Source organism: Carlito syrichta, unplaced genomic scaffold, assembly GCF_000164805.1.
Source record: "Carlito syrichta isolate Samal-C Ts95f unplaced genomic scaffold, Tarsius_syrichta-2.0.1 Scaffold303106, whole genome shotgun sequence".
Classification (NCBI taxonomy): Eukaryota; Metazoa; Chordata; class Mammalia; order Primates; family Tarsiidae; genus Carlito; species Carlito syrichta.
The window spans coordinates 450,136-466,271 of record NW_007247202.1 but is presented as its reverse complement, the minus strand read 5'-3'; the positions used below and the strand labels follow the sequence as shown (position 1 = coordinate 466,271).

The 16,136-nt window shown below is 32.8% G+C and overlaps 1 protein-coding gene across 1 annotated transcript in view; it reads left to right on the top strand.

The window, feature by feature from the left end:
• LOC110595611 (sperm-associated antigen 16 protein-like) overlaps positions 1-12,328 on the top strand; it is a 253,236-nt gene extending 240,908 nt beyond the window's left edge. Inside the window, exon 4 of the mRNA XM_021712154.1 lies at positions 12,182-12,328. Within this exon, the coding sequence (XP_021567829.1) occupies positions 12,182-12,328 (147 nt within the window). The remainder of the gene's footprint in view (positions 1-12,181) is intronic.
• Positions 12,329-16,136: the final 3,808 nt, after the last annotated feature.

The following is a 16,136-nucleotide window of genomic DNA, read 5'->3' as shown; positions in this document are numbered from 1 at the left end:
AGATTCCAGACTCATTTTAATAAGCAGTTCTCACAGAAACTAATAGAGCAAGAAATTACTCACTACTGCAACAGTAGCACTAAACTATTCACAAGGGATCCACCTCTATGATCTAAGCACATCCCACCTGACCCCACATCCGACATTGGAGATCAAATTTCAACATGAGACATGGCAGAGCTAACCAAACCATGGCACACAGGTCTGGATTCTGGGTCTATGTTTTACAAACCAAGTGACTTTGGGCAAGTTGTATAACACTATAAGTCTTGGTTTTTTCATCTACGAAATTGAGTAGCATAAGTACCTAACCACTGAGTTGAAGGATTAAATGAGATAATACATATAAATCATCTGTACAAGTTCCCGTGGTTATGTAGTGCTGTGTTGCGTTCTTTAGCTGCTAAATAATTATTTTTGAGATTTTGCAGCTCCTACATCCATGGGGCATGATTGGTAATGCAATAATGATTAATGCCTAATAGATCAATAGTGGCATGGGAAAGAAGTATATACCAAAAACAGCAATCTCACAATTTTCTGATGCTTTATATTTCCTACTTCTTTAGCCTTGAATTCCTTAAACATTCCCAAATTTTACCTTTTCTTCCCATTTGAATTCCGTAATTTCATTGCTTTATTTGTGCCATGAGGGTATGGAAGAAATGCTGTAATGAGCTACTGCTTAACACTGCACAGGACTGTCCTAAGAGACATGCTAATGTATTAGTACCAAAAATGTTTGAAATACTAATTTTCCTCCTAATGAGCCTAAACATTTTATTATAGTTATACCTTAATACCAAGTTGCAGGTCATTACCTTCACATATTGAAAGCAGCTGATGTTTCTCGGGCCTAATGTTTCTGCCATTTGCTTGATGACCCTTCTTTCTCGTCCATTTTACATAGCGAAATTTCAGGAGATGAAAATTAGATCACTTGACAGGTACTGTGTGAGATGTTTTGATTGTGCTACTTATTTATTCAAAATATTTTTCTGATGATAAAAATTAACGTAGTTAAATCCATGAATTCTGAGTTTTTACAACGAAAAAGAACAAATGAAGTTAAAATGAATCATCCTACTGCCTAAAGATAACCATTACTGATTTAGTTTCCACCAATCTTATATTCAATGTGTGCTTTGTGTATGTGTATTATACAGTATAGACGATTGTGTTTGCTATTTGTCCTGAACTAAAGATGTATATTTTTCCTTGTCATTAATGATTTTTTGAGAACACTGTTATAATAGTTAAAAATAATAGTTTAGTTATATAATTATATAGGTTAAAGTTTTGTGTGTGTGTGTATATATATATATACACATTTATCTATCAATAATATTTTCTTATATTTCTACCGTTTTAGTTTATAAATAATAGTGTGAGGAACAATCTATGTGACAAATACATGTATTTATCTGAGTTACTGACTATTTAAATGTCTTTTAATGGAGAAATATTTTCAATATTTGTAAACATTTGTGATATACTATATTAGCTTCAAGAAATAAAATGTAGTATACAGGACGAAAAATACCAGACTCTTATGTCAACCAAATAGGTGCTTGGATCCTCACTCCAGTCATTCCAATTAGGTCATTTTAGGAATATCATTTTACCACTTTAAACTTTATTTTCTTTACCTGTAAAAATGAGATGTTTGCATATAAAGAAATTATCCTGCAAATAGTATTGAGCATGTATCATGGCAATAAAAATGTAATTTTAGCTATTAATTGATACATACACACGAAATACAAGTCTGCTTGTATTGTACCTTTATCAATATCAATACTGCCATTAAAATTTATTCTAATCTGATAGAAAGAAATAATACATGCTTTAACTGAAAAACTCAAACTAAGTCAAGTAAAATCAGGGTGTTCAATGGCTCTGTAGGGGAGGGAAAGATCGTCTCTGCCCTTTTTTTGTTCTTATATTTTTTGGACCTTTTGTCTAGGTCTAGGAGGCAAAGTGATACAACATAGATTAACAAGAGAAAAGCATACAAGTTTTTTTTTTTTTTTGAGTTGGAGTCTCACTCCATCACCCAGGCTGGAGTGCAGTGGCATACTCATGGCCACCTCAGTATGCATCCGCTGGGATCAGGCGATCCTTCGGCCTCAGTCTTCCAAACTACAGGTGCACGCTATCACGCCCAGCTAATTTTTTTGATTTATTGTAGAGATGAGGTCTCGCTAAGTTGCCCAGACGGTTCTCGAATCTGTGGGCTCAGACAGTCCTCTCTCCTTGGCCTCCCAAAGTGCTGGGATTACAGACTTGAGCCAGCATGCCAAGCCTACAAGTTTTTATTAATTTTACATTTACGTGGAGATCATCACAAGATGTTTTTATATTTTTAGACAAGGAGTAATATATTTGTAAAGAAATTACAGGACAAAGGGATCTGACTTGGGGTAGTAAATTCTAGAGGAGTCATTAGGAGATATAGGAGGATAGAAGATAGATATGTAAAGCTAGTGGAAGATAAGGGTTCCTTTGGGTAAGATTATTTATCCAGGCCTGCTACAGCACCAAGTCCCTGTCTCTGGTGATAACTACTCTCTTGTCCTGGTACTGGGAAGGCAGCCCTCCCCAAAGAGGCTGTTATATACAGGAATATATGGCTGTTGCATACAGGAATATATGGCTGTTGCATACAGGAAAAAACAGTTCCATTAGCCTTTTTCTGAAGTGATAATTTCTCAGTTTTCAGCTGGAAAAAATCCATGTGACAATTTGGCATATTTTGGGATGTCCTTTACTCCTTCAGCTCACAAAACTAAACTTCAGACAGGTCAGGTTGGCAGCTGACATTCAGATTTGACAGGAGCCAAAACGCAAATACCACCAAACTTCCTAGAGGGTATCATTCTTATTAGTTTCTTTACTCTACTGGACCTGAGTACCAGAAGTAATATTACACATGCATATGTACACTACATATTTTCTGAAACCTTTAACTCAAGAGATAGGAGCTTATGTTTCTCAGCATCAGTTTGGAAACTGAGGAGGTGTTCTTATTGCTCCTACTAAAACCAAATACCTACCTCTCACGCAATTGCTCTGTTCAGGGAGATGGGTTGCTATGAGGCCAACCACAGTGTAGGGAATAAGAGGCAGTTATTCAAAAGAAGAGAGTTAGCAAACATATGACCACTAGAATGATCTAGGGCTGGCTAGCCAAGCTAACTGGATCCACTCCTAAGAAACCATTAATATTGGAACTTGTTTAATTAAACTATGCTACCAGGATCAATGAATATATTTTCAAGTGCTTGTTAGTTCATTTTTCTGTCTGGTTCCCACTTAAAGAGAATTTTTTATATTAGTTTAGTGCTTTCCCTCTTGATATTTTTATTGCTTTTTGTTTCATTTAAGACTTTTTTTGAAGTTTCTAGTTAGTTGATTTTTAAACATATTTTGTTCTGACAATTCCATTTTGCTAAAGAATTTGCACTTAGTATCAAGTTCTTCATAGCATTTTGGTGTGGGTTTCTTTTATCTCTACCATATTTTTATTGTCCCTTTTTCATTTCCTGATGTTGCTTATTTATGACTTTTTTTTTACTCTTTTTTCACAATCTTTTCTATTGCCTATACAATATTTTTAAAGAACTTTTGATTTTGTTGATTTTTTGTTTATTATTTTATAGTTTTGTTTAATTTTTTTCTATAAATTTTCATATTTTAATTATTTCTACTTTTTAAAATTTCTTGTGTAGAAAAGAACAGCATTTTCAATTGATATTTATTATATTAAGTCTCTTTTTGTAAAAATGCATATGGAATTATAAATTGCCATGAATAATGGCTTCAGATTTAGTCAACACATAGAGTATAAATTCCTTTATTTAAATTAATTCTAATCTTGCAAATTACTGTGTGGTTTTTTTCCTTTTAGTTTCCAAACTTTTTAAAACAGTAACATTTTTAGTTTCTAATGTTATTGCACCATTGTGATATGATTTGACCTTTATAACATTTATTCTTTGTTTTTTCTTGAGACTTATTTTGTTACCTATCATATATTTCACAAATACTTGATAACTAGAGGAGTGAATGGTTAAGAGTGTTTTTATATATATATATATATACATATGTGATTTATTATTCCTTTATAGACAAATAGTAAAATTTCCTCATTGTATGGAAAAATTATAATTATTCTTATAATGTTTTTATATTTTAAGATTTTATTTGTAGTTACATAAAAATTTATTAGTTGTGTCTTGTTAGAGTTTTCCTTTTATTATTCTCTATTATTATATAGAGAATAATAAAAGTAATTTTTTTACTTAAATTTCTTTTTTCTGATACTGGTCTTAGTCCACCAATTTCTTATTAATTAATATTTAACAGTTCAATGCCTTTACTTTTACACTTTCTGAGTAGTTTAGTAATTTTTTATTATTATCGCTTGCTTTTAATGTTTCTCTTGAAAGTGAAACATAGTTGTATTCTTTATTTTTAAAAACAATTTAGTTGTGTCTTACTTTTAAATATCAATGTTAAGTATATCCCATTTGTGTGTATGTGCATGTGCTGTGTGATTATTTATATATTGGTTATTACTTTGACAATAATTTGTCTTTTGTGTTAATCTCTTTCATTTGCTTCTTTTAAATTTACGCCCTGTATTTTGTTTAATTAAGAATAAGATTTAGCTTAGATTTAGAATCAAAGTTGGGGATTGGGTTGTACATTTTCTCTTTCATAGTCAACAGTTAATCAAATTTAATAAAAAATTCTTGATTTTTTAAAATATGTGTGTTCACTACTATCCCTTCTGACCCATGCTATCTCTAGGACTGTGCTCTCTTTGTGGAAAAATACAACCATTAATTATTATTTCCACAAGATATTTAAATTTAAACATTTTTAGTCATTGAATGTCTGAAAACGTACTCAGTCCAAAGGCATATTTAGCCAAGCATACAAGGCAAGGTTGAGTTCCCCTCCCCCCATGCAATTTGAACATTATTCCACTGGTTCTAACATCTACTTTTACTATTTATACATATAGATAATCTGTCGTTTTTCACTTGTAGGTTAATTTGTTTCATCCATAATATTCCACATTTTTCATTACAGTGTCTAGATGTAGTTTTACTTTTAGACATCATACTCAATACTTGGAGCACACTTTTATTTTTACTATTATAGCTTCAATTCTGGAAAAGTTTCAGCCGTTACACCTTCAAATACTGTTCTGCTTTTCTCTACATCATCTTCTCTTGTGATGCTTATTAGACATTTATTAGAATATGCAACTCCATCCCCACCTTCAAGTCTCTTCATGGTTTACATGCTTTTATCTTTTCATCTCTATGTCTGCAATCTAGCTAAATTTTCCAGGTTGTAATCCTGCAATTCACTAGCTTTCTTTTCAACTTTGTCTAGACTAGAGTACCTATCTATTGAGTCTTTTTGTTTTCAATTACCAACATGTTAATCCTCTTGGTTTCTTCAAGTCATTTTAGACTGCTTTGTTTCATTTTGTTTTATGTAGTATTAATTCTGTTAAAATCCTTGAGACTAATACTTATTTTAAAATCTTTTGCAGTCTTTCATAATTTTAGTTTACACTGATAATTGCAGTCAATTAGTGACTGTCTTTATTAGCCTTAGACCTCTTTGCATGTTAGGAAACAATTGTTTCAGCTTTTTAGTAAGTAAAAGGACTGAATCTATTCTCCCTTGCTCTTTTGCTCTCTATTTGTGCTTACTCCTCCTTAATTTTCCTTATTGCAGCTGTTTCCATTGATCCTGGTGTTCCATGCCAGTAGTCCGGGGGTCTCCTAGGATATGTTTTACATCCATAATAAAGAAAATCTGTCTTTTGGTGTTGAAACCATAGATTCAGTCACTGAATATGTTATTCAGTTCAGGTCAGGATTATAAGACTGGATATGAACTCAAGTCCTTAAATGTATAGTTTCATAAAAATGGCAATTTCCTTTTGTTTTGTTTTGGTTTTAGGCAGAGTCTCACTCTGTCGCCCATGCTGGAAGGCAGTGACATGCTGCTCATGGACACTGCAGTCTTGACTTGCTAGACTTAGGGGCTCCTTCCACCTAAACCTTCCAAGTAGTTGGAACTACAGGTGTGCGCCCATGCCAAGCTAATTTTTCTTGATTTATTGTAGAAATGAGGTCTCACCAAGCTGTCCAGGTTGGTCTCAGGCAATCCACTCACCTTGGCCTCCCAAAGTGCTGGGATTATAGGCGTGAGCCAAGGAGAAAGCCCAGCCTAGTCAGCGATTTTGTCAGCTTCGTTTTATCAGGAAACCTTACACAAGTCATGGCTTTAGCAGTAAGTTGGTTTTTGTCTTCCATCTGACACAAGTTTCTTTAATCTCTGTTACTCAACAGAAGGTGAATAACAGGGTCTGCTTCCAAGCCTAGAGCCCAGAGGCCCATGGTTTCATGCCTATTCTTTACTTTGTGTTTCTGTTCTATTTTTCTCTAGTGAGTACTATTCCTGTTATGCTTTCATCAAATTCTTCAAGATCTTATACTTCAAAAAAATCATTTTCTTAGTTCAGCTCTGTCTTTGAGATATAGTAAAGCTTAGTGGTTCTCACAGACTCTAGAGTCAAAAAGATTTAACTCCTGGCTACCTCTTTTAACTGTGAACTGTAAAAAAAAAAAAAAAATTAAGCTTTCTGTGGCTTTATTTTCACATCCATATAATGGAGATGGTCCTTTATTCCATAGTAGTTTTTTTTTTAAAAAAAAAAGAAATAACTAATATTTGTAAATATGTATATATATTTGTTTGAAATTCTGAGTGACATGTAGCAATTACCCAATTAGTGTCAGCTATTGTTATTTTTTGTCTCATTTTGTAGCTATTTTTAAACTATCTTGAAAAGAGTTTGTCAGTAAAACCTTTAATTTTGTATTCAGTTGTATACTGCAAGATGGAATTATAGTTTGACTCATCATATAGCTATGAGAATCAGCTGTGACATTACTTATGAGTATGTTTTAAGGTAAATTATAAAGTATTGTGCAAATATATAATTTCTCATTAAATAAACAGTAATATATTTGGCAGGGATATTTGAAGAACATGAAACTGTTATCTTGAGGAATGTAATTATTTATAGTTTTTGTTCATATTTCAAATATTAAAGCATCATAAAAATACACAAAAGTTTTCTATAAATGTATCTTCCCATTCAATTATTGTACATAAGTATTGTATACTTTTAATCAACGTGACCATAGCTTGGCATAATCTTATCCATATTTTACATTGGTTCTATAATTGTTATGTTAGTGGTCTTCTCATTATTCATTTACAGTATTCATTCATTTTTCTACAATTATTTATCAAACATCTACCATGTGTTATTCTAAGTCATAGGAATGCACTGCCAAACAAAACAGAGTTTTTTACAGAGTTTTCAACATTCTCATGTGTGCACAGTTTATATGTAATCATTCACTGAATTTTTCTGTTATGCAGTATAAGTCTTTGAGAGGAGAGCATTTTATATATATATATCCCCTATTGTATTTTCTCTATTTCGATGTTGTTCAGTAAACTGACTTTCCAAAAGAAGATGAGAAAAGTGAAGGGTATCTTGTGTATATGTATACACATACACACACACATATCTGTATCCTAGTGAGTCGAAACAAGAAATTACTTAGCTGACTTATCAGGATGACAGTTCAAAGTACAAATCAAATTAGACTTGTGTTTTCAATAATAAATTAGTTTCCTATTTCATCTTGAAATGCAATATAAAGACATAAGAACTTTCATATAGGAAACTGTACCTCTATACTTTCTTAGCCTATCTGAAAAATGGTCCCTTAATCCCAAGACTTATATCAAATTTGTAAAACCTATTTTTAAAGGTTATACAAAGCCATAAGATGTTTCTATTAAAAGATACTATTGTTTATGAGAATAGTATTTTGATTATTCACTTAAATTATAATGACCTCATTCGTATCCCAGTTTTCTCCTTTTCTTTCTTTGTTTTGCAATACATAAATATGTTCAGTACCTCTATGCAGAGAGATAATAGTTAAATCTGCTTGTCTTCCTGCAGTTGCTGGTATCAAGTTTGCATAAAAGTTGCTTCTAGCAGTTTTCTGAATATACAACACGAGTTTTATTTCTTCCATGTGAGATTATTACTACAAATTTCACTTGTTTCTATTTTTATAAATAATTCTCCATTAATTTTTGAACATAAATCTTTCTTTAATTTCTCATAAAGTTTAGAAGTAATATTAAAAGTTTCTAAAGTATGAGCACTTTGGGGATCCTTGATACATATTGCTAAATTTCTCCAACATGTTTTCGGCGGGCTAGATGAAGCTAGGTTCATTTTTATGACCCCATACTCTAACTTATAAATAGCTTCATATCTATTTGACTTTCCTCATTACAAAATCATTAAGTTACTGGTGGGAAAGCCTAACAGGGCAATCAGGAGTGGCGACTAATCATTTTCATTTCAACTGTGCTTCTTGTCCATTTTGCTAAACTCTGTCTTATTTAACTCATTTGAGTCTTGTGATCAAAGGACCATTTTTTTTAGCGTCAGCTCATTTAATATTTCTATATTTTTGAATAAAATATTTAAAATCATATGTAGTCCACATTAATTTCTCTCTATTCCCTTTATATATATTCATTCAATTATTTATTTAAAGACCAACCGCTTAACATGTAGCAGGAACCACGGGGTGCTATAGATTCAGTGCTACAAAAATAATCATAGATCTGAATCTAAACTTGTTTGAGAACTTCCTGTTCAATCGCTTTTAGTACCTTCCCTTTCTTGCTATCAGTACTGAAACCAGTGACATCACCAGAATTGCATTTTAGCGATTTCCAAACCTCTTGAGTCTTGACTCTCATTGAGATAGTCACACAGACTCAACTATCTTTCAAAACATCTTCTTTAGGTTACGTGCCAAACTATAGCTAGTTTTTGTTTTCTTACCTTTCATAAACTCTAAATAAAGGGATTTCTCTTCAGTTTGTCAACTAATCCCTTTTCCATATTTCTGCATCTCCAGATGCCCCAAAACTCACACTACATGGTTTGGTGGTTTGTATTAGCACTGTTCTGGTTTCTTCTGTCTTTTGACAGGAAATTAGCACGTGGCCCTCCGGTGCTTCTGACATGGGAGGAAAAGGAGGGATATAGGGTCATAAAAATATTCCAAGTTTTGGATTCTGAATTATCTGCCTCTTCTATCACTTCTTTTTTGTCTAAGTGATTCGGAACCATCCAGGTTAGAATTAATATTTACCTCAACACTGCTATGAAGAACTTGGACTAAAGTAAAAGTTTTGGGTAAGCTTTGAGGAGACATTCCACATCTATTGGTCTAACAAATATTTTGATGGGCTCTATTATGCTTCAAACACTGCAGTAGGTACTAGCATCTGCTTCACCTGCTTACTGGAAGCATAGCAAAGTTGTTCTTTCATTACTAAGTATCTTTCTGTTATTAAATCTAAACATAGACTTGGTTCTATTGCTTGGTAAGTTTTCATATTCATTTTACCATAATGCATACTTTATCATGACTTCCAAGTTTCTAAGGCAATGGAAAAAATCTGGCTAAAGAAAGTTAGTTGCCGGGCGCGGTGGCTCAGACCTGTAATCCGAGCACTTTGGGAGGCCGAAGTGAGAAGATTTCCTAAGCTCAGGGGTCCGAGTTCAGCCTGGGCAACTTGGTGAGATCTCATCTCTACAATAAAATAAAAAGTTAAGCCAGTCATGGTAGCACGTGCCTGTAGTTCCAGCTACTTGGAAGGCTAAGGTGGAAGGATCACCTGAGCCCAGCCGGTTGAGGCTGTGATGGCCGTGAGCACTTCACTGTACTTCAGCCTGGGCGACAGAGTGAGATTCCAACATTAAAAAAAAGTTTGTTGTTCACAATTGTTTAAAATTAATATACAATTTTATTAATGAAATGTTTAGCACAGCACAGTACCTGGCTCAGTAAAAAGCATTTAATAAATGTTGACTCAGCCGGGCTCGGTGGCTCAGCCTGTAATCCCGCGCCTTTGGGAGGCTGAGGGGAGTGGATTGCCTGAGACCGCGGGTTCGAGACCCGCCTGGGCAGCGAGACCTCATCTCTACAATAAATAAAAAAAAAAATCAGCCGGGTGTGGTAGCGCATGCCTGTGATTCCGGCTACTCGGAAGGCTGAGGCGGGAGGATCGCCGGAGCCCAGCAGGTCGAGGCTGCGGTTGCTGGGAGCGGCCGCTGCACTCCAGTCTGGGCGACCGAATGAGACTCCAAATCAAAAAAATAATAATAATAATAAATGTTGACTCATTTTAATATTATTAAACTATTAAATTTTCTAATTTGATAACAATGAAAGTTTCAAGTATTAAGTGTAAAAATATTAAAACTAATTAATTATTTCCACCCAATAAAAATGATGGAACTGCTTTTTTTTTATTTTAGTGTATTTCCTCAAATCTCAGTATTCAATAGAATAAAGTACGCCACAAGGTTGTCTTCATTTCATAGACTTCAGACAAGAAAAGTACATCAAATCCTGTGGTTAGCGTTGCATCCCAATTAAATTCTGATTAAAGTGTATCTACTCTGTTCTCAAAATTGACAAAAAATCCATTCTGTGACTTCTGTGAGATGATTGAAAGCCCTTATATTTGGAAAGAGTTCTTTCTAATTTTTAACATTAATATTCCCTGTTAATACTGAAGACTTTTTTCCTTTTTGAAATGAAATTCACTGATTCCTTATAATTCTTTTAATACATGTTTACATATTTGAGGACATTTCAAGTTCTCCATGTTCCTTTTAAGACATAAAAAAGATGAAGCATCTCATTTATTAGATTGGGAACAAAGCTGTTGTATTATTTTGCCAGTGACAACAGTTATAGAATTTTAAAACTAATGGCACTCATTGCATTACTGGTGTGTTTAGGGAAAAACAGAGTCCACTTGACCTGTAATACAGGATGTACATTATTTTACAGCAAGGATAGAAATCAAGCACTACATGAGGAAAAATGTGTGTGCTAGCTCAAAATGGTAAGAAAAATTGTGCAATAAGTAAGTTATTATTTTTAACCTTTTTAAAAAATAGGAAGAAAATGAGGGGATAATTTTTTACTTGACATTGACAAAGTAAGCTGCAACTAAAGGGAAACCGTGTATCATATTAGAAGCAGCATATGGACTTATCATAAACATTACTGATAGTTCTGATGTCGCCAATACGCATTCAATTTGTGAGTGGACAAAGAAATTAAATGAGGGAAGAATGAGAATGAGTGTGAATTATGAGTTGCTGGAGAGCGGGAACTCCCCTTATTCATCAGTGTATACCCAGTTTTATGACATCAAGTGGATGCTCAATAAATATTTCCTGGGATGCCAGCAGGAAAAGTGTAAACAGACCCAGAGCTCTGAACTGATAAGCCTGGGCTGCTACTACTATACTGCTACTATACTATCCTCCTGGTTCCCACAACACTTGAATTCTTCCAGCCTTTCTTCTGTTTTCCATTCCCATTATCTAATTACTTTCCTTCTTTTCCCACTACATGTTACCAAAGCAAGCCCAAGTATTGCTGCTAAGACGTTTGACTATGTAACAGACCACAGTAGGCATGGGTTTATTGCAGTCAGTTTCATTCCACCCGTCATTCTACCCGCTATGATGACATCTCTTCTTTCATTGTGTCCATTTATTTTCCTATCTCTGTTCCATTTCTACTCTGAGGCATAAATTATCAATGCTAACTAATTAAAAGCATAAAAAGTGAGATGTGCTTATGATGTAATTTTTCATGCTATAGTTTTTATGTTTTACGCACATGTAATTTGTGTATAAATAGATACATTACATGAGTATATATTTTCATTTTATTACATCTTTTCATATAATTAAAATAATGAAAATGCTTTTCTGAAACATTTTCTTCCAAAATTTAGTATAGGAGTTCATATATTAAAATTTCATTTTGTAATAATTTGACATCCAAAATAAAAATATAACAACTATTTTTTAACTTAGAGGAGTGTATTCTTGTGGATTTAATAAAATTGTTACAGAAATCTTTTATTTTATCTGTAGGTTATTATATATTTGTACTGGTATGTAATATATGGACGCACATTCCATTTTAATTTATTTTATATTTTGAAGGGTCACATGATAGCATCCTGCGATGCCTGTGGGGTTTTAAAGCTATGGGACTTCCGGAAGCTCTTGCCAATTGTGTCTATCGACGTAGGTCCAAGTCCTGGCAATGAGGTGAATTTTGATTCGTCAGGTAGGATCCTTTTGGTTTAACATTTGTGACTAAGCTAGCGATGTTAGTATTTATTTGTTCTGAAATTACTTTGCTTCTACTTGCATTTGTGTATTTCCTTTTATGCAAATTTCTGTTCTTATTATATTATGTTATATTTTCTCATATTGTATATTTTTCATGTCACCATGAAAGAATTATATTTATCATATAGCTAAAGACTGAAGTAATAAAGGAGATAGTGTGTGCTAACATAGATAGCATAGATTTGCTAACAGTGCTATGCAAAACCATGGAGTCTACATTGTTTAGAATCATCATTCAAGGTAAGCATTTTGGATTTTCTAAAGACAAAATAGCTGAGAGTAGAAAAGAACGAAAATTGCCAGAAACAAACATGAAACATTTTTAATGGAATATTTTAGTGTTAATGCAATTTAATAAATTACCCCGTATTGTCTAGATTTGAAATATATTCATCTAGTTACAATTATGTGCTCTACATTCTATAGCATTATTATCGATTCTGTTTAACTTTTTTCCCACATATAGTATTTTATTCTTGCTGCTGGAGAATAATGTAGCAACTGATGTTAACAATCATACAAAATGATTCCAGTTGACCATTTAGAAGGTTAAAAATACAACTGCAACTTCATCTTTAAATGTTAACCTTTGCTAAGTAAAGAATGTACACATATTATTGGATAATGTATTTTTTTATTTGCTAGTGTGATATATGTTTTTAACTTATTTTAAGTTTTAAGAATTTTTGAAATCTTTGAGAATTATTTGTGATAAATCAGCTGTGGAGATATCAAAAATTTTTATTTTAAATAGGGAAATAAAAAATGTATATGAAGAAAATGTTTTACTTTGAAAAATAGTCCCTATAAATTCTGCAGTCCAGAAAGTATGAATATACCAGGGGAATAATTCTAGAACCATAATTGTTATTGTTTTCTTGGGACTTGTTTCATAATATTGTCATTATCTATCTAAAACTTAGAAAACAATAAGTTTGTCTTATTAACAAATTCTAAGTTATATCCCCATTTTAGATTAGTATATGAACCACACTAATAACAATCGCTTCTTTAAGAATGTTTTTACCAATATTTTTGTCATTGAGACATTTATGGTCTGACAGAATTTAAAAAGAAAACATTGCTCAAAATAAAAGATCTCCACTATAAGCATTTCATTTTTCACTAAGAAAACCTGTCAACAATTTATAGCTTCTAATATATAAAATCTACATTGACATTATAGCTCTAAAGGAACTTTAACTTGGTTTTCATAAACATTTCATGTCCTTAAATTCCTTCTTATTATCTTGAGCTAGCATTCAAGTATTGATGTCACTTAATTTTCAACTCTGAAATTCATAGCTTTTGGCTGTACTTTCTTTTTTTTTAATTTTCAAATTTTTTATGTGGGATACAATTCAGGGTTAGGTATACAAATGTTCATTATGCAGGTACCCTTGTTAACGAGGTGTGCCCCGCCCCCCAGCAGTTTTCTACTACTGTCAATCCCGCCCGCCAACCCCAGTCCCCTGGCAGTTTCCCACTGCTGCTAATCCCTTTCTTAAAGTATTATGATAATTGTTCAAGGTCCACTTATGAGTGAGGACAGGTGGTATTCAGTTCTTTGTTTCTGTGATAGATCACTCAGTATTATAGACTCTAAGTCCATCCAAGTTGCTGCAAAGTTCAATAATAGAAGTTAAAAGAGATTTTGAAATGCGTACAACTAATAATAGCTACATAATATATTGTAATTATTAAATATGTTGACATTTGTTATTTATCATTCTTGTTATCCAGCCTAAAAGTTCTTTGCATGTTCAGGAAAACATGACTTTAAATAGGTATCAGTACCTATCTTCCATCATATAAGCCAATATGATGTTAAAGTTCTTGGTACAGCAAAACTATTTTTTTCTCTCCATGGCTGTAATATACTTGGTAATACATTAATTTTAAGAAAAGTGCGAGAATCAGTGGTAGAGCAATGAGAAATATAAAAGAAAAAGAAAGTAAACTAGGAACCCTATTAATGAAAACACTTTGACAGTCTGAGGGAAAATAACTTCAACCTGACCTTCTCATCCCTTTGATCATTTCTTTAAGGAACATGCCATAATTAATTTTAATTCAGTCTGCTTGAGAAATTAATGTCATAAAGCTTTTCTTACTGAATAATGAGAATCTGTGTTACTATACAGGACAAGTCTTCAATGACTCCTCATTTTAAAAGGTTGGAATATACCAAAAATTGAAGAAACTAGGGAAAGCAAATATAAGGTCTAATGAGAGTATAAATAAAGAGGTGAAAAATCAGAGTTAAGTAACAGAAATTATGTCCACCTGGAGAGAGTAAAGAAGAGTGTGAGCCAAAAGCAAAACAAAATTTAAAAAAAAATTGTGATATGAAAGTATTTGGAATATGAGAATAAAATCAAATTTAACTTACTAATCTCAAAATACACATTCAGCTGAATATACCTTTTTTATTCCCAGTGGCAAGCTATAGAAGCCTCTACAATATAATCATTTTCCAAAAAAGCAAGAGTCGATTTACACACTATTGCTAATAATGAACACTTATTGAGGGCTCACTTTAGGTATGTTTTCTGGTGAAAATTTAGCAGTAGAATTAAATAGTGCAGTTATATGCACCCCGTGTATTATCTGTCACAACTTAACTAACATGCACAAGGCCGTGGTCAGCCATCTTAGCTGTGTTCTTGGATCTGAGGAAAAGTCATGGAAAACATACATGACTTGCGATACTATCACAATATTACCTAATACATGTGGAAGTATGGATGGCATATTGTCTGAGATATTATATACAATAAATGTGAGTAGTCAAAAACTTTAGGTGATCATTATAGAAACAGAAATTTCTAATCACATTTTCCATCTCCATCAGGTTAACTCAAGGACACCTTGAAGTTATGAGGTGTGCTATTTAAAAAGAACTTTTTCCATATACAATTACTTATCTCTATAAATAAGGCATGTCTTATCACTGCAAATCCAGGAGTATAGAAATAAATTAAAAGTGGAGGCTGTTAAAAGGCTGAAACTTGTCCATAACCTTTAATTTCAAATTTTTATGTATATAAAAACTGTCTCATTGTTTATTAATCTCATAAGTAAATATTTTTAATTTGAATTGATAAAAGTATATATATACTAAAAATGATACCTTATCTGTTTTAACATTGTTTCCTCAAAGCATATCATTTTCAGAAGATAACTAAGACAAAAACATTTTAAGACCAGAAGTATAGAAAAGGAATGCACACTATAATGCGAACCCTTAGGTTTAATCACATGTTCAGCACCTTTTAGACTTTAGGCAAATGATTTAGCCTTCCAGAGCTGTTTCCTCATAGAAATAACAGAAGCAATAATCGTCTTTCAGTGTTCTGACTTGGATTCAAAGGTGTAATGGTATCCTATAATATAGAACTCAGAACACAGTCATTGACCCTGTTTTATCCTAGAGGTGGAAAGTGTCTAAGAGGCCATCTCATTTGTTTTAGGGATGAGAAAAATGAGTCAAAATGTTGATGTGCCAGAAAGATGCCTGAGGCTAGGTGCCATTTTGGGAGGCTTTAGAGAAAGCATAAATAACAACAGATCGAGAAACAAGGATCAAAACCTCATTTTCATGTAATATTAAAAATAATTTTCATGTATTAAAAGTAATTCAAATAATACTTAAAATATACGAAGATACGTGACTCACCATCTAGAGTTTAGTTTTTCTGTTACTGTAAGAAATCAGTCTCTCATATTTAAAAGAGGAGTTATATCTGACATTGCATCATTT